At 39.1% G+C, this 24,951-nt stretch overlaps 1 protein-coding gene across 1 annotated transcript in view; it reads right to left on the reverse strand.

Moving 5' to 3' along the window:
- Window positions 1–24,951, reverse strand: part of STXBP5L (syntaxin binding protein 5L) — an 83,779-nt gene that overhangs the window by 40,622 nt on the left and 18,206 nt on the right. Inside the window, exons 5-11 of the mRNA XM_007424172.3 lie at window positions 24,135–24,269; window positions 17,942–18,005; window positions 10,609–10,692; window positions 7,873–7,996; window positions 4,703–4,781; window positions 2,192–2,346; window positions 1,164–1,236 (exon numbers count right to left, since the gene is read on the reverse strand). Coding sequence (XP_007424234.2) covers window positions 1,164–1,236; window positions 2,192–2,346; window positions 4,703–4,781; window positions 7,873–7,996; window positions 10,609–10,692; window positions 17,942–18,005; window positions 24,135–24,269 — 714 coding nt within the window. The remainder of the gene's footprint in view (window positions 1–1,163; window positions 1,237–2,191; window positions 2,347–4,702; window positions 4,782–7,872; window positions 7,997–10,608; window positions 10,693–17,941; window positions 18,006–24,134; window positions 24,270–24,951) is intronic.

Raw genomic sequence — 24,951 nt, forward strand, 5'->3', positions numbered from 1 at the left:
GCTTTGAACCTTGCATGAGGGCACCTCCTTCTGCTATTAAGTCAAGCAGCCTGACTTGTTTCAGGCATTCAGGTGCAGCTGCTTTAGGAGTTGCTGCTTAAAACAGACATAATTTTTTTTTTTACAGGCTCACATGGAAGTCTGGAAAAAGATGGGTTGCTTTTAATGGATAGCATTTCTAAATATCCTCAGCCATAATGGAGTCTAATAAAAACACAACTATGAGCTACTTCATGTATTGCAAAGGAACAATAAAAGATAAATAATCAGTGAAGCAAAGAGAGCAAGAAGGCACCCCAGCTGATTAACCATTTCTTTCCATGTTTGATTAGCTCTTTGATTAGATGGACTAATCAAATGGCATTGTGCATTGATTCCATTTTCGTTCCTTTGTACTAAGAAACCTGTATAAGCAGCAATAGGAAGATGTGGGAGGGCTACCAATAACCCTCCCTCCCATCACATTTATGAACAAGGCGTTGCTATAAAGGCTTTCTCTAGAATATTTATGCTTGCTTGGTGCACTTAACTATCTCCCCTAAAAAAATTATGAAACTCTTAACCTTGTCACAAAGTCATCATAGAAGAAAAGGAAAAAAGTAATTTGTCTTTGATTGAATTTGGATACAGCACAATGTAGGTAATTTTCTTTTCTTGCCTCTCTGATCTTGTGTTAGTCTACAGCCACTAAGGGCATACACAAAATATGAAGGAGGGCATTGTTGATTGTTTTGCTTTGCAAACCACCTGCTTTAGGCAAATTGATCACTGATTCTGTTAGTGAATCTATGAAGCAAATGATTCTGAAATAGCTTTCTTAAAAATAAGGCATGGTGATTAAAATCAGTGAACACAGAAAAATGGGGGAAAGGAGAGCCACACACAAGCTGCAAGCATTAACAGATGAATCACCATATTAATTTTTTAAAGCTATAATCTTTATTAGATCATCTTTACTAGATTCCATAATTTTGGAAGAATATGTCAAACAAAAACAGACAGCTAAAGATATTTTAAATAGTAGCAGTGAATAGTGAAGTTGTTTGTTTTGAAGACATTTTGGCTTTGGTTTGGTCATATTATTTTATATTTCCAAACTCAACAAACAAATCTACCCTTATCTCCCAGGAATTAGTGTTAGCATCATATGGAATTATACTTACTGGCTTTGAGTCAGATCAACAACAATTAGATCTTTTTCCAGTAGTACAACAACAGCATAGGGCTCTTGAATTTCTACATCCAAATAAACACAAATATTAGCAAATTAGATTATTAAATAAGAACCATACAACTATTGTTCTGAACAATACAATTATTCAAAGATAATCCTGATTAAGAATTTTCCAAATCCAGAAGCTTCAGTTCTGATAATGATTGTTATATTTACCTGGAACACTGACAGAGATATTCATGCTATTTTGATAGTAAGTTTAAGGTCTCCTTATGTTAGATTAAGCATAAATATTGTTCCAATAAACATGCAGTATCTATGTGACATTAAATGGGATAATGCTTCTACATAAATATTTCCCATGTAACCTAGCAAAACCTTATGGAAAGACTATTACAATATTCCCTTTAGTCACAATGAGTCCAGCTGATACATTTTTATGACAAGTATGCTGCCGAGTGTGTGCATGTGTATACACCTGTATATCAGTCCCAATATACACAAGTATATTGAGTAATGCTTAATTTTTCAATATATTTAGATGTCTGCATATTCTTATGGAATAGTCATGATAATCCCCTTACACAGAATAGAGTCTGCAAAATGCTAAAAAGACTGCAAAAAGTTAAATGATAGATTTATCATACTACTTAGGTTACTCTGTTCTACTGTGACCATAACTGCATACGCTGCTGTCAGAGTAGTTCTTAAAATTGTAGTAAATCCAAAATCCACAGAGGCAATTCCTTCATTAGCTCAACTGAATTTGTACAACTATTGCCAGCTTTTCCACTTTTTAGAACCCTTAATCAGCCCTCCCTGCTCCATTGTTTTCTTTCCTCACTTTTAAACATCCCACCTCATGAAGTCTTTTAAAAAACTGGAAGCTTGAAACTGTTACAAACTTTCAGTTGGCCTAATAAAAGATGGATTATGGATTTTTTCCATGGACAATGTCATGCAATGCAATTATTATTCTTTATTACTTTATTGTTTAAACTTGTTACACACACTTACCATTTGGATATGGAGTTTCACAAAGAGTTAAAAAGTCGACCACGGGGTGATCCATTTCAAGCACTGTAATTGCTTTTCCATGCATGATTGTCAGACTTGGCCTTCGCCAAGGTTTATCATAAGAAAGTCCACCAGAAAAAATGATAAAAGGGTCACTGTATAAAAAAATAATAATAATTATAGTTCACATTTTTTCATTGACTTTGAAATTGTTTTTTTCAATTTTTGCAAGCTGAGATGAAAAAACTATCCAAATTGTAATTAAAAAATAATAACCACAGTGGTCTTTCTAAGGTTCATGAAAAAAATTTTTCTTATAACTGTGATGTTTAAAGTAGTCATTTGTGCAGCTACACATATAGGCTTTGTGCTTATGTAAAAGACTAACCATTATATAGCTAAGATTTTGGGCAAGAAGCCATATTGTTTATGACCTAATAGGTCTGGCCAGCATGTGCCTTTCACTATTTCCTTAGCTTCTGCCAACCAACACTGTAACTCAGTTGCTTGTCCAATCCAGGAGGGATGGTGAATGCTGAAGGAGGTGGGTTCTGGGATTACACAGATGATCAGTCAATGAACTCCTACAGGGAGTCTCTGCATCACAAAGGCATCGCTCGCTTGCTGGAGGCAAGAAGGTTCCTTTAGATAGTACATCTCTCTCTCTGTATGTGTATGTGTATATATACAGTACTGTGCAAAAGTTTTAGGCAGGTGTGAAAAAATGCTGTAAAGAAAGAATGCTTTCAAAAATATATATGGTAATTGTTTGTGTTTATCAATTTACAAAATGCAAAGTGAGCAAACAGAAGAGAAATCCAAATCAAATCAATATTTGGTGTGATCACCCTTTGCCTTCAAACCAGCATCAGTTCTTACACTTGCACACTTTGTACACTCGCACAAAGTCAGGGATCTTGTAGGATTAGAGTCAGGTGTATGATTAACCAGTTATACCAAGCAGGTTCTAATGATCATCAATTTCATATGTAGGTTGAAACACAGTCATTAACTGAAACAGAAACAGCTGTGTAGGAGGCTTAAAACTGGGTGAGGAACAGCCAAACTCTGCTACTAAGGTGAGGTTGTGGAAGACAGTTTCATGTCATAGGTCATACACCATGGCAAGACCAAGCACAGCAACAAGACACAAGGCAGTTATACTGCATCAGCAAGGCCTCTCCCAGGCAAAAATTTCAAAGCAGACTCTGGTTTCAAGATCTGCTGTTCAAGCTCTTTTGAAGAAGCACAAAGAAATGGGCAATGTTGAGGACTGTAGACACAATGGTTGGCCAAGGAAACTTAATGCAGCAGATGGAAGACACATCATGCTTACTTCCCTTCAACATTGGAAGATGTCCAGCAGTGCCATCAGCACAGAACTGGTGGAAGCCAGTGGGACCCAGGTACACCCATCTCCTGTCCGGAGAAGTCTGGCCAGAAGTGGTCTTCATGGAAGAATTGTAGCCAAAAAGCCATACCTCCGACGTGGAAACAAGGCTAAGCAACTCAACTGTGCATGAAAACATAGAAACTGGGGTGCAAAAAAATGGCAGCAGGTGCTCTGGACTGATGAGTCCAAATTTGAAATACTTGGCTATAGCAAGCAGCAGTTTGTTCGCTGAAGAGCGGTACAAGAATGAGTGCCTGCAGGCAACAGTGAAGCATGTTGGGGGTTCCTTGCAGGTTTGGGGCTGTATTTCTGCAAATGGAGTTGGAGATTTGGTCAGGATCAATGGTGTCCTCAATGCTGAGAAATACAGGCAGATACTTATCCATCATGCCATACCATCAGGGAGGCGTGTGATTGGCCCCAAATTTATTCTGCAGCAGGACAACGACTCCAAACATACAGCCCATGTCATTAAGAACTATCTTCAGTGTAAAGAAGAACAAGGAGTCCTGGAAGTGATGGTTTGGCCCCCACAGAGCCCTGATCTCAACATCATCGAGTCTGTCTGGGATTACATGAAGAGACAGAAGGATTTGAGGCAGCCTATATCCACAGGAGATCTGTGGTTAGTTTTCCAAGATGTCTGTAACAACCTACCTGCCGAGTTCCTTCAAAAACTGTGTGCAAGTGTACCAAGAAGATTTGATGCTGTTTTGAAGGCAAAGGGTGGTCACACCAAATATTGATTTGATTTGGGTTTCTCTTCTGTTTATTCACTTTGCATTTTGTAAATTGATAAACATAAACAATTACAATATATATTTTTGAAAGGATTCTTACTTTACAGCATTTTTTCACACCTGCCTAAAACTTTTGCACAGTACTGTATGTATACACACACAAATATATACACATATACTGACATCAATAAGTTATGGTTTATTCAATAAACAAAGGTTAAATAAATTATAGCTGACTGCAATGTGTGAAGTCAAATCTCTATATGCTTCTCTGAAACACTTAAAAGGAACCAAAAGCTTTTCCTGTCCTCACTTCAGCAGGAACAAGGCCCTGTCTCAAGACTGTAGCTGCCTCCCTATATTATCAAGAGGACCTACCTGTTTTTACAGGTCTTGTATTCTGCTTTCAGAATGGGCTTACAAGATTCAACTTTTTTCCCATCTCGCTGAATCTTACCTGTAAATGAATAGTTTAGAAAAGACCCATTTATTTTCCCATAATGCCAATAGACAGAGTTGCCATGGCTGTTCTGAGCAGTAACAAACAGTTATGGGAGAAAAGCTATGCGTCTGGGGTTGGAAATGACCTCAGGGAATACAATGAAGAGCAACATCCCAGTGCACTGCATGATCTCACCTGGGGCTATGGAGAAAAAAAGAGATGAAACACTGAGGTGATTCTGATGTGGCCTAATGGCTAATCAATAAAGTGTTGTTGTTACTTAGGACTCATCTCACATTCAAACCCCCTGAAATGCCAAATCCCTGCTGAATAAGCTGGCCTTGGGCAGCTGGCAGAGAGAGCAAGAACAAGGTGAACACTTTCAAGTTCCCTAAAAGCACATCTCAGGCAGTAGTAAAAATTCATTTTTCTAGACAACCTCTCCTTCCTAGAGACTTCCTTCTCTTTAGCCTCATAATATTCACGGTATTTCAAGCAGGGCTGGATCTAGAGCTGGAGAATTCTGGGAGTTGAAGTCCACCCATCTTAAAGTAGTCAAGGTTGAGAAACGCTGCTCTAGGCTTTTCGGCAAGGCATCTTCTGCTGCCCCCTATTGTTTGGCTCAATTTCTGATTTGGTGAGGAATTTTAAAAAGGCAGCCTCTTGTTTTGGTTTTTCTTCTTCGAGTTTTTGAGCTTTACCTTTAGGATTTTCAGCCCCAGACAATTTTTTTTCCTTTTCTTGGACATTTTCACCCTATTGACACAGTAAGTAATTTTAATTACATCACCACCCATTGTTGTCATATGGCAAAATTCAGTGAAATTATATTTAACCTTCAAGCAGGTGTGCTGGCTCATGGAGTGAGCCGTTACTGCTTTTCACTTTTTTATTATGTTTTTGGGAAGTCTTTTCAATTTTGGTGCCCCTGGGCTGGTATCTACTGAGCCTTAGCCTAGAGCTGACCCTGATTTCATGTTTGTGCCCCAAGGCTATTTTTCCTTCTGTTATTTCTCCTCAGTAAGTTGTCCCATTCCAGAATCAGAATATTTCATAACACTTCTCTTTTCTTTCTGGGTCATTTTTCTAGGGAAGCATTTTCTCACCATTTGGTTTTCTCTGCGAGCTTTTGCCCCATCATTTCCAGTAGGCAAGCAGGTCAGATGCCCAGACAGAATTTTATTCCCCAACCAGCTTGCTTTCTAAAGCTTCTGCTTGCCTTTAGGTGGGAGTGCTGGAATACTTTTCTTATATGTTTAAAGATTGTGTAGCCAGTAGTAAATCGGCAGTAGTAACACTATTGTATAAAAGCTGGCTTCTCCATTAGCAACAATAGAGACATCACGTAGCATCCCCATGTAAAGGAAGACATATCTTATGCATAGAAAAACGTATCAGTTTTAGCTCTAGATAAAGAGACATTTGTTTAACTATAAATAAGGAAGCATCTGCTCTCTCTCTAAGATAAGGAAACCTTTGTAATGAGCTAACACATTCCATTCTATTGATAATAATTGGCTAAATTTCAAAACTTCAGAACCCTATAAAAAGGGAAACAAAGAGAAGTGCTGCCCACCCAAAGCAACTTGATAACTTTGGGTGAATAAACATATTTTTGACTCTCCACTGATCGTCTGGTGTGCTTCATTTCCAGCTTGGAATGAACCAAGAGAAGGTGTTTTAATCCTTCTGACAAGGTAAAGGAAATATGGAGGCATTTTTCTCAACTGGCCAGACTAGACAACAGGTAAGACAATCCTTGCATTAAAAAATTACCCTTTCCTGGTTTGCCCAGCCAACTACAAAGTTTGCCCAGCCAACTACAAAGCTGGTCTTTGGCTAATCTAGATAGAGACCTTCCAGAAGGGTTTTATTCATAGTAGACAACATACAGTTGCAGAAGGGAGAGGAAACCGTTATAAAACCGTTATATTTTCTTTTTGGTTTGGGGAGATGGGTTGAAGGAATTTTTGTTAGTTCAGGATTCACTTATATTCAGTGTTGTTGGGATTGTACAAGTGAAATTTTACACATGCATGCATTGTACATAATGTATTTAAAATGTATATAACATAGATAACTTGTATGGACATTGTTCAGATTGGTTTGCCAAACAACAGCAAAATTCAGTTCTGATTTTTTTTCATTAGATCAAAAGTTTGCTGAATTGAGATTTGTAAAATGAAGGATTTAGGGTAAAGTGAATGACTGAGCTGATCACGTACCAGGTCTACCAAAATAGATACACCTTATCTTGATAAATTTGTATGCCAGGCCTGCCCTATATTTTTTGGGGGGAAAGTGAGGTACAAGTGAGTGGGGAAGCTCATGTGGCTATGAATGCCAAGAATGCTGTTTGCTTGCTTGGACTGGTGGGCCAGCTGCAGCCCTGCATGCAGAGAATGGATTTTGTCACAGCTATTTCCTAGGGATAACCAGTCTCTACATGGGTTCTCTCTCAAAACATCAGGGAATGGCAGAATGCAGTTACTGAAGCTTTTGTGGGTGGGAGGGCAATAATGGCAACAGACGGAAGCAGACAGTGAGCAATGGTTGGGAGGCAGCGAGGTAGGCAAGCCAGGTGGCTCCTCCAGAGTTTGATCCTGGAGTGAAGCGAGAGAGATGGAAGTAGAAAGCACAAACTCTCCCCCTCTCTGAGTAAGAGACATGGGCCAAGAAATCTCCTCTCTGCAGGAAGAACATGATCCATATATTCCAAAGTTTTAAACTAATACTAAGATGCATTGCCCTTAGCTGGGACTTGTCCCTAGTGTAGATGGTATAGCTTGTCCTCTATTAAATGTTCACTTCTGGAGAGAAAGAGAGAGAAATAAGGCCCCCTGCTACATTATTCACAAGAGCAGTCTAGATTATGGGAAGCAGCTCCAATTAAAAATCATGAAAACTGTGGTAACAAGAGCCCCAATTCAAATGCTACAATGCTATCTTGAAACTACTCATTTGCAAGGTCCAATGCTCAGGGCCTATTCTAGACAAGGTGAAGGTGTGAGCTGCAACACAGATGAACAAGTGCATTGCTTGAAGTCAGAACTTTATATGCTTTATTTGTTTCTTATGCATACCAGCAATAATGGATATATCTTACCGTGCGGAATTATTATCTGGAAAGGCCGGCTGGGACTTTTTAGATTCCATAGAGTTAAACTGCCATCAGAATGACTGCACATAAATTGCTTCCCTTCATGATGCCATCCAATAGAGTGAATAGCCTAAACAGAACAGTAACCACAAAGAGAACCTTGGGCTCTAGCAAATAAATAATGATAGCCTATTTTTTCTTATTGTTGGGGATACATATAATGGCCATGCATTCACCAAATGTTTAACACCATTCACCAAAGTTTAAGACCAGGAACATGAAAAACCATAAATGCTCAGGGTCTGAGCAATGTCCAGTTAACTTATGAAGCAGAGCTGTCTTGAAGAGCAAGAACATATGGTGAGATGGGGAGGAAAAAACAAGAGAGGCCTCTTAGAGACTTTCTTAATTCTTTTGGATTTCTAAATAAATGTGAACACTTTACCATCCTTCTCCTCCTCGTTTTCCTTTGGCTAATGTGATACCCACCCTGCTTCCAAGTGAGAAAACCAGGGAACAATGGCTTTAAGTAACAGGAAGTCACTAAATGTCAGGAAAAAAAATTCTAACAGTAAAGCCAATTTGATAGGGGAACCAATTTCCCCTTCACTGCATGTGTTCAAGCAAAGACTAGATAGTTATCAGTGATGCCTTAAATTAGATTCTTGCACTCAGCAGAAGATCTACAGGCCCCTTCCATTTCTATTATTCAAATTAACAACTGAATTCTAACCTTTCTCTTATAACTAGATCCTACTGAGCTCAACTACACTTGTTTAAATATATAAAGAGAAACCTTTTTAGAGTACAGTTCTTTGCATAACTGTTCAATAAAGATTTAGTTCTACTCTACCAAGTGCTGAGTGCAGGGTAGCAGATTTGGTGTTTAACTGTGATTAAGGTTGAAGCTTAAAAATCTTTAAATGCTTTGGTAAATGGCCACACCACAGCCAAATCACAGAATCAGAGAGTTGGAAGGGACCTAAGAGGTCATCAAGTCCAACCCCCTGCATACTGCAGAATTCACTACATCATCCCTGCTGGATGACTATCTGGTCTCTGTTTGAAAACCTCCAGTGAAGAAACTGCTCCATACGGTGATCTGTTCCACTGATGGACAGCTCTTACTGTCAAGAAGTTCTCCCTAATATCTAATCTGTATTGACATCCTTGAAGTTTCATCCCATTCGTTCTGGGCTTACCCTCTGGAGCAAGTGAGAATAAGTCTGAATCCTCTGCAGTGTGATGGCCCTTCAGCTATTTGAAGACAGCTATCATGGCCCCTCTCAACCTTCTCTCCTAAAAGACTTATAAATGGGCAAAGGCAGTAGCAGCCCTTCCCTACTTGGGTTGCATCTCATCTGTTCTCAAAGTGATATAACCTCTGAGCAGAAGATGCATTATTTATCCCTATCACTTCTAATCAGTGTCATACTTTTAAAAATTGTACAGCATATCTATTATCTTGAGCCATCGTTCATTAGAGGCAGGGAACTGGAGTTACACTTTGCAGTCGGTTCTATACTTATGGTCACGGGGAAAACAGAAGTGATGTTGATGAAGTGGCTAGAGCCAAACAAATCTTTTTTTTTTTTTTAAAGGGGTGATGGGTGTTTTGTTCTGGTTTGGTTTGATGCGAAAAAGCATATTAAAAGCCTTAAGAGGCTTGATACAATTATTTTAGTTTATTCATTATAAAACAAAACTCACAGTGAAAATTCCCAGTTTATTATCAAATGTGGCCAGTGTAACCCTTGGCTTGGTAACCATATGACTATTTTTTCTTTCTGTAATGATTTCATACAATTTTGTTTTAGAAATCTGTAACTGGAGGCTCCAGGTCCAAATCTTGCTTTCTTTGATTATCATCTGTCTACAAGCCAGTTCCATATTGCAAGCTCAGAGACAAGCAATGTGCAGGAATGAAATTGGGAACACACCAACTTTCCCAGCAGAATAATAATAATAACAATAATTTATTAAATTCATATTCTTAACACATATATATTTGTCAAACAATTTTACTTAATGTATGGGGTTTTTACGCTACCTTCTCTAATGCTCATAACTTTCTATGCAATTATCTGTATAAATGAGTCACAAAATCTGGAGTAGAAAAATTGAATAATAATAGTAATAGTTCAGTTAGTACATTATTCCAGGAAATAAGAATTAGGATGCTTTGCCTTAAAAAGGAATGTTAATTTCTTTCTTATCCTCATGTTGCTGTATGTAACAAGAGGCTCAGGTTTGTCACATTAATGACATTAGCTCTGGAGTGTGCCTTCTGCCTATTTAAAACATGAGATAATATTGAATAAATATTTATTCAGTATCTCATTCTTCCTCCAAAGAGCACAGAGCTTAGCACATGTGATTACTGTATCCAATTTTATTCTTGAGAAAGTAGCTATGACTAGGTTGGAAGACAATGTCTTGTTTACAGATACCAGCATGATTTAATCAAGGCTGTAGGAACTGGATCTGTAGGAACTAGGAGCATGGCAATGTGGCTTTAATAAATTGATTAGATGAATATAAGCAAGCATAACACAGTTATGGCTGATCTTGATTATCTCATATACATTTCAGCTTTGCACTTTTATTCCTTTTTGCTGCCATCCACTCAGTATGCGTCATGCCTGAGGCAAATGGAAGAAATTAATTAATCATTGTATACATTTTAGGAACCAGAAAACTGTATATACTTTGTGCTTTTAAAAAAAAGCAGAAATAGCTTACCTCACCATAATACGCCCTTAAATCTGCTCGTTTTGATCTCAAATCCCAGAATACTATGGTCCCATTTTCATAACCTATCAATAGCTGGGGAAGAGGGAATGGGAAGAAAACATAATCAAAGTCACAAACTAACATTTGTTAAGAATATTTATTTTAAAGCTGCCAAATGTAACATATGTATAATGATATAACAAACATGGAATACAAACACAATCCACATTTTTAAAGAAAGGACAAACCTATGTCATCTTCTCTTATTTAGCGTACAAATATTCTTGAGTACATTACAATGTGTGTTGAGATGAAATCCTCCATTGACAGTAATGGGGATTTCCTAACAATACAAACTTCAGAGGGTTTTCCTTAGGATCAAAGCAGGAGAAGAATGTTGTCCCTTGACATCTACTGGGAACCAATAATTATCATCCCCACCCAACTGCTGTTATTTGTACTTTTTAAAAAAATGTGTGTAAAATGTAGGAAAACATGCTCTATTTTCATACTTTTTTCTAGAATTTCAGAGACTTGTAAAACTACATTGACAAAATGACACAAGAAATTACTACATTCACCAAGGGTTGGGAAGTGCCCCCTCCAAAAGTAGATGCCATTATTTGTTCTGTTATATAGTTATACCTTTGTAATTCCAGTACTGAAATTTGAACCAATGGAAATAATAGTACCACCAACTAGATAACCAACAAGAACCTGATATATCACCTGCAGGATAACCTCATAACCAAGGTCCTCCTGATGAATCAGTACCAGAGAAAGTCCCAAGCACTGGAGAGATCAAAGGGGCCACAAAACAACTAAAGCAATGCAAAGCAACAGGATGCAACAAGGTCAGTGCAGAAGCCCTGAAGTCAGGGGATTGATTCTTTGCAATAACAGCTAACTCGCTAATTCAGTTGATCAGGACATCAGATTGATTGGGACATCAGAGCAAGTGCCAAACACATGGAAACAAGCCATCATAGTCCCCATATTTTAAAAAGAAGAGAACCACAAGTGCAAAAACTTACTGGGATCAATCTGCTTTCCATGGTCAGTAAAATATTCCTGCAGATAATCAAACTCAGAATAAAAAAACAAAGGGAACAAATAGCCAAGAAGAGACTGGTTTCTATCCAAACAGGGGTGCTATGATCAGATATTACACTACAACAAGTCATGGAAGAATGCATTCAGTGCAGCAAACCACTCATCATAGTATTCATTGACTTTGCAATCACCTTTGACAGTGTGCATTGACCTACTCTTTGGAAAGCACTTACCACTGAGGGAATGCCAAATAAGTTAATACAGATTCTACAGCAGACTTATGATAGCTCAATTATCAGGGTTCGCTTCCCAGCCATCAAGGTCTGACAAGAATGCATCCTCCATTGCTATTCAATACTGCAATAGATGCCACCATTAGAAAAGTTTTCACAAATAGGTAGGGAATTGAATTTGGCCAGGATCAGTTCATCACCAATCTCATGTATGAGGATAACATTGCAATTTTTGCTGATTATGAAATGGAAGCCATCAGTATCTCTGTAATATTGGGGATGCAGTGCAGCCATTTGGAGTACCCATCAGTGTGGAAAGCACTGACCACTGATGGCTTACCAGTAGTCATACAGTTAAACGGAGTTCAATTAGAACAAGAATTCAAATACCTTGGCTCTGTAGTACAGGAAAAGAAGGTTGCCTCAACAGCTGAAGCGAAAACCAAATTGGGGCTGCTACCACAGCTTTTGGTTCATTCAACTGGTGTTTACGGAGGACGGCTAACATTAGCAGAACCACCAAACTGCAAATGTTTCACTCACTGAAAGTACCTGTGCCTCTGCGTGAGGCTGAACCATGGACACTTCTATAACCAGAGATTAGGAAACTGGAAATATTCCAAATGGGGGTCTCCATTGGATTCTGAGCATCACACTGATGAATCACATAAGAAATGAAGCCATTCATCAGCAGTGCTGCAACCAGACAATAATAGCCAATGAAATCCAAAAACAGCAGCTGAAATGGTTTGGACATATATGCAAAAGGGATTCAGTTCATTACCCAAACAAGCTACTCTAGAGACCACCACCCCATGGATGGAAAGTTCAGTGCAGTTGAAAGTCTTCAATCAAGATAAGGCAAATTGAAGACAGGATTTGAATTAATGGACAAACACTTTGCAAGGCATTGTATCAAATACCCATGGTCCTGATGCACCCATAGCAGTGCACTGGTTGCAAAACTGTATTCAGCTAATCATGTGTTGGGGAGATCAATTTCAAGTTCCAAAGTTCAACCATTGGCTACATTGTCTGGAGAAAATGGGAAATACTGTAGTGTTCAATCAACATCTGGATGGCCAGATTCCCCACTCTGATATACGTAGTTGGAAAACAATGCTTCAACTTCCCAAAGTTCCTATAAATATTAGGACCGTGCAACATTTTGAATTCAAAGAGAACAGGATGTTTGAAGTACATGGGACTCAAATGTGGCCCCTGCAGCCATGTTTTTTCCCAGGGTTGTGCACAGCTGCTGTATGATCCTGGGTAAAATGACAGATTTAAGGAATTGCAGACAGAAACTACATTCATGACACCTTACACTCCAAAACACCTACTTTCGTCAAATCTGAAGCACTGCACAGCATCCATCCATCCATCCCTCCGTACATACATACACATACATATATATCTGCTCTCGTCTAATACAAAGCCAAGCATACAAAATTAACCGTTACTTATAACACCTCCTTCCTGCACTGAATGACAGCTGCTTCCCATGCTACTGCTGGAAGAGCCACGTTACCCTCCCCAAGATATCGCTGGCAGAAATGTCTGGGTTACTTCTTTAGCTTTAGGACAGGTTTTGCCCTCAGAACAACAGTGGCACTGAAGAGCAATGCTGTAGTACAGAGGTATACTGTACAAGGGTCTGCTAAGAGATTACCAATACATTGATAAGAGTAACACTATTAGCAATACACAGAGAGAGAGAGAGAGAGAGAGAGAGAGAGATACATACTTGTATCTCTTTGTGGGGAGTGGGAGAGTTGGCTGTTGTCACTGTTGACAATCCCTAGTGTTCCATATGCTGAAAAACATATGATTTAGCTGGTTTTAAGGCATAATGATCATAAGTCGCAGAATGTACCAGCTACACTGAACATTTTATGTAGGCTTTATAAGCTTCTCTGATGGCTCCTGTCTTTCATAGGACAAGGAAAATGAAAGGATGATGAAAATGAAAGGAGTGACCTTGAAAATCTGAATGTAGTTATCTATGGGAAAAATTGGTAGTCCACCTGAATGTATATCTTTTGCCCCTGACAGCCATCAGAGTCATTCAGGTAACTATAGCCATCCACCAGCCCTGCCCTGGGGTGGGGTTGTGGCTGGTGTCATACTCGGAACCCAGGTGGGGACATTTCTGAAAGGGTCTCTCCCTCCATACCCAACCAGGTCTCAGTTACATACCCCAGATTGTCCCTCACATTCTTAACCTTTTCCCTACCCTGTACCTACCTACCACTCCATTTCCCACCAGCTTTATTTCCTGCCTGTTCTCCACATTTCTTTCCATTCTTCCTCAATCTATTTCTCCTCTTCCACTTGCCACCCCAAATGCTGCCTTTCTCTCCCTGTCTAGTTCTTCTTTCACTTCTGCTTTCCATTTCCTCTTTCTGTGTTCCCAAATGCTCCACCACCTCTCCTTCACTATGCATCTCTGTATTTCTGCTTGGCCGTTCTGTTTTTGCATCACCCCAGTATGTTCTGTGTTTCCCCCTCCTCCACGTGATTCTTCCCAGCACATTCTGTCTTTCCAGTCTCTTGCAACTCCCACCCAAGCTTTCCCAGACTGCTCACCCACTATTCTCCAGCTTCCCTGTGCTGAATTCCCTCTCCCTCTTCTGCTGAAATGCTGCAACTTCTCCAGCGAGGAGGGGGAGGGGGCGGGGGAGAAGGAGAAGGAGAAAAAAAAAGAAAAAGAATTAGCCTCCTCTGTTAATTAAAACAAACTCTGCATTTCCCCCACTTCTGGAACAGATGGAAAAAGCAACATTTCTTATTGGTAGAGAAGACTATGAAACAGTCTCAGTGGTGTGCTAATGAGCAAAAAAAACAATGCTTTTTACAATAGTATTATAACTCCTAAAAATAATATAACAAAAACATATTAAAAATGAGTAAAAAACACACACATTAAAGTAATTAACAGGATAAAAGTGGTCCCACCCTTTTGGACTGTGGCTCTTCCCATGCCCCAGCAAGCCTAGAGCAGCCTTGGAAGCAGCAGAAGTTGGGCGCCCACCCAGACCCCATGGCAAAAACAGGATTCCTGTAGCAAGCAACTGCAGGGGCTCCAGTGGCTGAAGCATTGCCTGTGGACCAACTCCTACCCCTGCCAGAGAAACAAGGGCGGCAGCAGCTGTGAGATGGGACTAGATATGTTCCTACAGCTTTCAGCACAGCATTCCTAAACATAACACAACACTGTCAGATTACTCTTAAGATTATTCTAAGTATAAAGCCAAATTTAAAAAGAAGCCAGTGAACAGTCTTTCCTCCCCTAACTAGCTTTGCAAGGCACAGAGTTCTATGCCAAGTTTTCTTAGTCCAGCTGAAGGAGTCACTGAACAGTGAAACGTTCAAAGCGGCCTCTTAATTACAAGATGTTCAGCTCTGGATTTCTTAGAGAATTCTCTATAAGTGCAAGCAATTTGTCTCCCTTATTAGCACAGTATAGGTTTTAACATGAGTTGATACCCATATTCAGTCAGGTTCATTTCTGGTCTTTCTCTACCGGTGTTCCAGGCATCATTTCCTGCTTTCCATGTCCTCAGATGGATGAATAGCTAGAGGCATCTTGGGAGAAATTGTGTCAAGAGCCCAGGATGCCTTCTGATGCCAGAGACTGAAGATGCAACTATGAGAACTGCTGGCCAGATCTTTAGGAAACTCCCCATGTACCCTCCGAAACATCTCGGGAATCATCAGACATCTGAAGCAGATCATCATAATAGATTCCACAGTCTTGGGTGGTGATCAATCTTAAATGGATAAGGAAGTGATCTGGATGAATTTCTTGTCTGTCAACGGAGCCAATTCAAGAATGTCTCCTGAGATGAAACTCAGAGTAGCCAGGAACAACTTGCTTCTAATTCATGAAATTGCAGCTTTTCTCTGAAAAGGATTCTTCAAACTGATGCATGATAGCTGGTAATGGAGTATTGGAGTATGGGATGAGGAATATGTATTTGGTGTCAGCAAATGTTCATACTTAAAAAATTCAGTATTGGGGATATTAATGGAAACCATCAAGAAACACCTCTTAGTCCTCAAGGCTGATCTCCAAATGTTACTTTGTCTTGTTATCAAAGCCCAACTTTATAATCTACCTGCAAATAATCTCTTATATGATGTAATTTTAAAGTTAATAATTTGAAAGATAAAAAACTATAGAAAGAAAAATCATGAGATCCACAGATTTATTTTTACAAACAATATTTCAGTCATATAAGATATGACACTCCATATTCATAAACATTATAGCTTTCAGTCTGTCTGAAACAAAGTTTGCTAGGCCTCTTCTCCTTCTTTGAAGTCTTATCTTTTAAAAAGTCCACCAAAATCAGACATGGGTCCACAATTAAAGGAACCTTTCTCATAACATATTATATTTTCAATCAAGCTGGTCATCTGGTAAATACAATTTGATGACTGAAGATCTCTAGGAATTATCTATGCAGCAGTCTTTGTCCACTGACCTGTGTTTGAAGAATACCATAAAAAAGGCCTAACTAATGTTTATTTAGGAACTATTTCTCTCAGGAATCAATCTAACTAGTCACCTGCATGAGGAGTGTAAAAGTCATCCTATCTAGGAGAAGGAATTTCAAAATTAATCTTAGAAGGCAATGGCAAAGCTTCCCATAATCTGTGATTGGGATGGCATGTAAATCCCATAATAGCACATCACTTTTTAGGGGTATGCAGTATTCAGATCTAAAGTGGGCAAGGATGCTTCAGAACTTGCAGAGCTTCCCATTCCTTCAGACTGGCGTCCATCATGAAGATGACATACTCTGGTTCTTGGTTTAGCAAGCCTTCAACAGAGAGTATTCTGCTCCACCACTTCAGCAAATGCTTTAGAAAGGATTGTGAATACAGGATTTTGATTAGTCAAAATTTCCATCTGGAAATCCAGGAGATACCAATTTTTTCTCAAGAGTAGGAACTGGAATAGTGATCCAAATATGAAGAGATGCTTAATGACTGCCAAAGTTTTAAAGTGTTTTTATGGATGCTTTGCATGGGGAACTCAAAGTATCTTTCATGATTCAATGGAATTTCTAAGCATGACTTAGATGAATTGATGGCATCTTTTTTTGGTAGGTGGTAATGGAGTGGCCTCTGGTGTGGCCTTGGACTCCTGGTGCCATTCTGGCTTGTTGAGTTTGGGCATCCAGTTGGTGGAAGACAGGCAAAAAAGAAGCCTGTTTTGTTTGAAAGATCACTTAGTTTATTTTTTTCATGATATTCTTCTCCTCAGCTTCTACTGGCACAGAATTCATTCAGGGATTCACCAAACATCCATCTATTTAAAAAAGGAGTTTCCTGCCAGATTTGCCTTTGTTTTTCACTAGTTATGGAGCTGAAAGAAGTTATTTTTAGTAGTTATGGAGCTGAAGATTTATGTACCAAGGAAGACAGAGATGCAGAGTCCTGCTTTTTCTTCTTTAATAGGACTGGCATTCTTGGACTTTCTATCTCCAGGGCAGCCTAGAGGCCAGTTTACTTGCGCTTCCTCCTCTGGAAGACCATTGGAGACTGTCTTTCTGCCCTTGGAAGGTTGGCACCTCTGATCTGACTGGCATTGTGCTCTTAAGGGGAGGGTGAATAAAGAATTTAAATCAATATCTATATTGCAACATGTTATAATATTTTTATTGATAAATTAAACAGCATTGCATTAAGCAAAAGAAAATAAACTGATTGAAAATACATATTTTTCAATGTTTACTGAATCAATGGCCTACTTAAAAAGCATTAATATATACATTGTACAGTTCAGAAGTATTTATGGTGTTTGTATGTTTCAGTTCAGTAAAAACTTCTGTTTACTAAAATCTTGCTTAACCTTACCCAAGAGGATTATACATACTTTTTTTGCAAAATATTCTACTGCCCATGGCACATCATAATTTCTATATGTTTTTGTGCATGTTTAAATTGCCCAATTAGTTGTAGCAAAAGGGCAAATTAAAAGAAAAGAAAAGAAAAAAGAAAAGAAAAGAAAAGAACTGAGAAATACTTGAGTTCCTCTTACTCACTTTCCCTTCATCTCTTGGGCTATCGCTTAGATGCACAACGGGCCCAGGGTGAGTCTTTGTTGACCTGCAAATCAAAATTGAAACTATAAAAACCAAATACAATTTATTTCTATTTTGGAAGCCAAGTAGATAATTTTAGAGGAAGTCAACTAAGAAGCCATGGTGACTATTACATAATGAAACTGAATATGATCCTTCTTTCAGTGAGAAGGTAGGAAATAGGCTCATTAAAATTATTAGATAGTAGGAAGAGAGTCAAGGTAACACAGCTATAAAAATGGGATCCAGGAGGAGACTAGTCATCCTGGAGTACTTATTTCAGTCTGGTTGATGAGGAACTACTGAAGAACACTCCTCTAACATTACTTTTCGTGAGTTCTGTACCCATTTAATTTTCATATTTAATTATGCTAAATAGAATAATGTGTAGTACTTTGTTAAATCCTTTCCTAAAGACAAGATCTACAGAATTCCATAATCTACTAAGGAAGCTATCCAACAAAAAATGGAGAGTTACCATATTTTTGCTCACAGATCCGTATTTTCATGATCTCCTCTGGAATTGTCCTAGGTACTGATATTAAAGAAAGTGATCTTTAGTTTGCTGAATCTTCCTTTCCCCCTTTTTGAAGATAAGTACCACATTTGCTATCTTCCAGTCATCTATCCAGGATTTCTTGGAATGTCAGTCAGACTATCAGCTTTGCATCCTGCAGTACTTTAGAATGCAATTAATCTGGCCCAGATTAAATTTATCCAAAAAAATATAAATATTATCCAATTACATTTCTATCAATCTTAAGCTTCAGTCTTGTTCCTTAATTCTGTTCTTCCCAACTGCCTGATGGAGAAGACTGAACCAAAATAGGAATTAAATGGAACTAATTTCTCATGTGTACATTGGGGTTTGCATAGGATTGTGCTGTTGAAACAGCCATGCAGTTATACTTATGAGTATTTCAATTGCACAAATGCTTTTTAAAAAAATTATCTGGCACTCAAAAGAGTACTGTGACTACAATAAAGGTTTATAAAATTAATGAAAGTTGTTTTTTTTTTAAGTTAGGAGAAAAGATTTCTTTAACAAGGTAGGAATAGGGCTGATTGAGATGAATGCACAATATATTCCTAAGCAACCCATTATTCTTAACCAGTTAGGCCAAAGGTGATTGTGGCTGTGGATTAAGTGAGTTAGAGTCCAAAACAGCTGAAGGATGCCAAATTGCAGAAGGCTGCTCTAAGCAAAAATAAACCTAGAAAGAGAGGGAGTCCAATAAAGCGGTTATCCAGTAGTGAGCAACCAAAATCTTTCAAGCCTGACTGCTGCTCACGCTCCTAAACTGACATACGCTCTAAGTATCTGCCACAGCTCCTGGCTAGCTGGACAGCTTCTGCTTGACGAATTTGGTGCAAGGGCAGCGGGCTGCAGTTCTCTCTGCTATTTTTTTCTGTTTAACTTCATCACTTTTCTTCCTATTTCAAATTATGCCTTTTCCATCAGAACCACCTCATGGCACTTGCATGGAGCCCAAAAGGGTTGTGCTCTAAGCATCATTACCACAAGGGTGGGCAACCCAGTGCCGAAAGCATGTGTGACTTCAGGTCTTTTTCTGTGACCTTTAGAAAATGGGTTGTATCGTACCCATATATAACATAATGTGTTGTATTACATTAAGTCATATATAATATATGTGAACTGCAATCTAAATTATACAGAATTATAATGTGTACTTCATTTAACATTGGAATACTGTTCTTTTTTATCCCACCTTTTTAATATATAATTCAAGGCAACAAACGTAGCTAATACTCCTGCCCGTCTATTTTCCTCACAACAACCACCCTGTAAGGTGGGTTGGGCTGAGAGAGAATGATTGGCCCAAAGTCACCCAGCAGCTTTCATGCCTACTGGAGGCCTTGAACTCAGAGTCTCCTGGTTTCTAGACCAGCACCTTAACCTCTACACTGAACTGGCTCTCAAACCAAACTTGCTTTTCAAACCAAAACAAACCAAATTTATTGCTCTCACTAACCAATATCAAAATAATAAAATAAAATGCCTCAGTTACAAATACACAAAGTTATTCGTGGAGATAGCTAACTGTAAGACATCGACATGGGAACTGGATCATGCAACACACTGAGAAGTCTACTGTGCACCAAGCACACTAGCATGGGCCCCAACAATTTCACACACAAAGCTCGAGAAGTCTTCACACGTTCTTCCTCTTCACATGTGCACTTTGGCTTAACATGAATGTATGCTAAATTTTAACCAGCTATCACAAACCAGACTGAACCAGCTAGATAACCCCTCTGTATGAGGGTAAGGGGGCAACAATCCACTGCACAGACCTTAAGCTTGGCCCAAAGAATTCCCCTAGATATTGAGCTGAAAGCCTGCTCAAAGTATACAAAAGGCAACACATAAATCTGCTTTAGAGGACAGTGTCTATTTTTTAATCTAATGGTGAAGCATTAAGGCCCAATCCAGAGCAGATCTGTCTGTCCTAAAGCCTGCCTGCTCAGCTGCCAAGATATTCTCTCCTTCCAGCTTGGCCAGCAACTTCCACTACAGATCTCTGGTGTGGAGCGTATTAATAATAGGCTGACAGGGCAGCAACTAACTGGCTTCTCTTGAAAACAGGATAATTAGGGCCAGGCGCCTCTCTTTAGGCATACAAGCTAATCTATCAATATAAGTAAAGAGTGAATCCAAGAATGTTGCTCAGAATCAATTCAGGAGGGATTAAATCTCTCCTGGGGACTTTTGAAGTTTCAGTTGCCTAATTAGTTTTGTATTTTTCTGAAACTGTGACTGGTGGCTAATGAGATATCTGGGGTAATGCAAAGTTTTTCCACAGACAGCTCTGAGAAATGGTCCTCCCAGATACTGGTCAGGCTACAGCAGCCTACAGGAAGATGCTGCAAATCTCCAACAACATGGCTGGCTCTTTTGCTCTTGCTGTTACAATTAAGCATTTCCAAGCAGCGTGTGCGCCATCCCTTTCTTTGACGGCTTGTAAGGACAATAATGCCTCCTCTGGACGATTACCTTTAAATAAGGGGGTTCAAGGAATCCTTCCAGTGGGCCCTATAAATGACACTGTGCTTTTTTTTTCTTTTTTTCCTGCATACAAGTTCAGACTAATGCTTTAAACTATGCTGGTTATCATGTTGCTGCTTAATGCAAAAAAAAAAAAAAGTTGCCATCTCCTGGTTGAGCTGAATCTGGCTCTCATATTGCCTTTTTTTCTTGCCATGGGTGGTTTGTGATTATTCAGGGGCAGGCTTTATTTATTTGTACAATTTAGAGGCTGCCCAATTCCAGACGACTTTGGGCAGCTTGTAGCAAATGGATAGAATTCAACAGCTCAGCCCAGGATGTTGCTCAGATTTGTTGACCGTCTTATACAAGATGGCCTGGTTTCTACATCTGTGAATATCCCTGCCTACTGAGTAAAGGTTCAGGTTTTACTGGAAGCTGATCACAATCTCAACAACAAGCAACTGTAAAATTTATCAGCTGGTTTAAAAGTCCCCAAGAGAGGGTTATGTAATTCATAGTGCTCATTTTGGACCCAGACCAAAAAGTAATTTCCTTGGACTATCCCCACTAACAGCTCCATTTTAAGATAGAGAGATTTGCTTTGCAGGCCAGGTCCTGCAAAATTGCATTAGGGCTAGGAGAACTAAATGTAAGCCTCTAGGAAATAAATTTGAAGCTCGCGTATATAAGTGCACTTGTTGAGCTATATCCCTTATATATTAAATTTAAATTTAAGAGCGGGAAATGAATGACAATTGGGGAGTGGGCTGAACCTTTGAAGGATATGTGTGGGCTGCTTTATGTCACGCTGTTTTTTCTCTGAGGCAAATACATGCAAGCCTGCACACAGATGCTACTGTAGAAAGAACTGTGTGGGGTAATTGCCTGAGTTCTCTCCAGCAGTCGCCTTCAGATAATCTGGCCCTGAAATAATTGAATAATTAACACTAACTACTTTTAGAAAACCCACACATCTGATCCCATACTCATGTGCAGGAAGATCCTATAATTATATTGTGTGCCTAATAGAAGGATGAAGTTGAAAAGCATAAAATAATTTTCCACTTGGTTGTCTCATTAAAGGTACTGATCCTGATAAGAGAAATAATGCTGTTTGTGCTCTTGGAAGTCATGACAAGAGCTCAGGTGTAATACAAACAGTGGTCTTCTTTTGCGTACAGCACCCTTCCAACGTTTCTTAATGAGCTGGAGAGGTGAAGAGAATTCTCATCAAATCTGGAGGAGATAGGAAACTGGATAGGGGAGCTAATAGTGTAAAATATCCCTCCCAATATCCATCAGCTTAAAAGTCACACTAGGCCTTGCGTTGTGTGCCAGGAGCTGCACTCTCAAAGTGGGCAGAGCCAGGAGCCAAAGCATTTTCAGGAACATTACGGGATGAAACTGGAGTCTTAAGCATCTGAAGGATTTAAGGACCTCTTTGGGCTTCTTAAAAAACCCCTCCCCAAGTGCAACAAAGGGCTTTTGGCCCAACAGACTCTGGGGGATTTGGGAACAACAAAAGGGAAAGTGGCAGATCACATGCAGCCCCCAAGTGGCACTTTTGCGCCCCTGTTCTAGGAGACTGGAATGCCATTCAGAATAATGTTGATAGGCTAGAGAAGTAGACTGAAAATAGTAAAATGAAATTTAACAGAGACAAATGTAAAGCTCTTCATGTAAGAAAAAGAAATCAATAAAACAAGAGGAAATTTTTCTGGCCTTGTAATAAACCACAAGATGAATATGAGTCAGCAGCGTAATGTGTTTACTAAATAGGCAAATACAGTTTTAGGCTAATTCAATAGAAGTAAACTTTCTAAATCACAGGAAGTAATAATTCCATTATATTCTGCATTGATCAGATTCCACCTCACGTATTGGGTCTAGTTCTGGGCACCACATTTTAAGAAAGATTCAGATGGACTAAATGGGAAAAAAGCAACAAGGGTGGTCAAGGGATTGTAAATTAAGTCCTATAAATTGAGAGAACTGGATTTATGTAGTAGCCTTGAGAACTGTTCTTAAGAAGACAATATGAAAACACTCTTTCAATACCTGAAGGGCTACTGTACTGCAAAGAAGATGGAGAACTGTTTTATAGGAAGGACTGGTTAGAGATCAGGGATTAGGATGCAAAATTCAGAAAAATCAAGAAAAATAGAGAGAGGGAGAGAGATGTAGGGATGCAGAGGAGGTGGAGCAGCTGGGGACACAAATGGAGAAACTGGATAGTAGGTAAAGAAACAGAGCCAGACAGGGAGAAAAAGCTAACATTTGGGGGCATAGCAGCGGAAAAGCAAAGAGAGAGAGCAAGAGAAGCAACAGAAAGAAATGTAGTGTAGAGCAGGCAGGAGATGCAGTGGTGGACTGGCCACTAAGGAATCCTCAGGGGTGGGGAGGACAAGGGAGCACTGTGGGCTGCACCTGACCATCTACTGGGTCATATTCAAGTTGGAAACCAACCTTTTTATATCGCAGGTAAACAGTATTTTCAACCTGAAAGCCAGTTCTTGTGCCAGACAGCTGCCATTCCCAGCACCTTCTCCACAGCTTAATGGACTGGAGATAGCAGAGTTCCATGCTTGGCACTGTCAGTGATCTTGTGATTCATCACAGAAAATTATCTCACTACTGGCTCATCACATCTGGTATTTAATCTCACTCTCTGAAGCAGCAGTGAATGATATGGGCCCATCTCTCACATATCAAATTTCTAGACATTTTTAAGATCTCCTAAAATCTGTTTCCTAAATGTGTTCTGCAAACTAAGATGGGCATCCTTATGCAGCTCGAGGGGTCCACATGCATAAGTAGTCTTTTGTGATACCAGGAACCACGGGGGTAACTTGCAAAGTGGGACTAAAACCATTTGGTAGACAACTGCTGTCTCCTCATTTTACAGCAGCAGCTCTGCAGATTAGGATTGCATTGGAGTACTTGGCTTTCAGTGGAATACATTGTCACAATGCAAAAAGTCAAATACTGTAAAAAAAATACTTTTCATAATGCAACTAGAGATGGATCAGGATGAGAATTATTGAAAATAACCCAAAGCAGCTTATGGTGTTGACTAGAGCATCTGGTTTTCATTTTAAAGAATAGTAACAATGTAAAAAAAGTGGTGAACAATTCAAAACTCACAGTTCTATTGCCTTGTTCCACATGATAACATATCCGGAAAGTATGAAGGATTCAATATTTACAATGTATGTATTTCCCCTCTCTGTTCCAACATAGAGCCATTTGCTTTGGAATGGTAAATGACAGAAGGTAATCCTGTATCAGGGAAAAAGACAATCACATTACGTAAATGTAGTAAAAATAACATATCACATTTCTCATGCACAGATCATATGAAATAGTAGTTGTTAAACTACTAGTTAGTATGGGAAAAACAGATCATAATTTTGAATTAAAGTCTGCCCCTAAGAAGTGAACAAATATCACCCTAAATTATTAGTGAAGATTCTGCATCTTGATTTGTCAGCAAACACTCCATGATCATTCATGCATCAACTTTCTCTCCATCACTGCTTTTTTCCCTAAAAGATCCCAATACAGAATACTATTATTTAAAAAAGATATCACTACTCTTCAGGTTGTTGTACACCGATGTAACTCCACTATCATCCCCAGCCACAAAATGGGCATAACAACTGGGCTGACTTGTAGCTGAGCTAATTTAATTGCTCAGTCACTGGTCTGATTTGTGCCACATCTGCATACATAATCCACACATATTGGCAAGAGCTCAAAATAGCCTCCTCTGAACAGCACATATATCAGTTGTGGCTATTTGTTCATTGATAAAATTGAACAAAAAGGTGGGAAAGCCTCTCTTGCAGAATAAATATGTGCAACAGTGACAACACATTTTACCTCACATCTAGAAAAGTATGTTTGTGTGTGTGTAATAAATGAAAGCTAAGATTCTCAGGATTATGCTTCTCTAGAACAT

The sequence above is a fragment of the Python bivittatus genome, unplaced genomic scaffold (assembly GCF_059951505.1).
Source record: "Python bivittatus isolate LINGU-HERP-01145 unplaced genomic scaffold, Pbiv_v1 ctg000520_np1212, whole genome shotgun sequence".
Classification (NCBI taxonomy): domain Eukaryota; kingdom Metazoa; phylum Chordata; class Lepidosauria; order Squamata; family Pythonidae; genus Python; species Python bivittatus.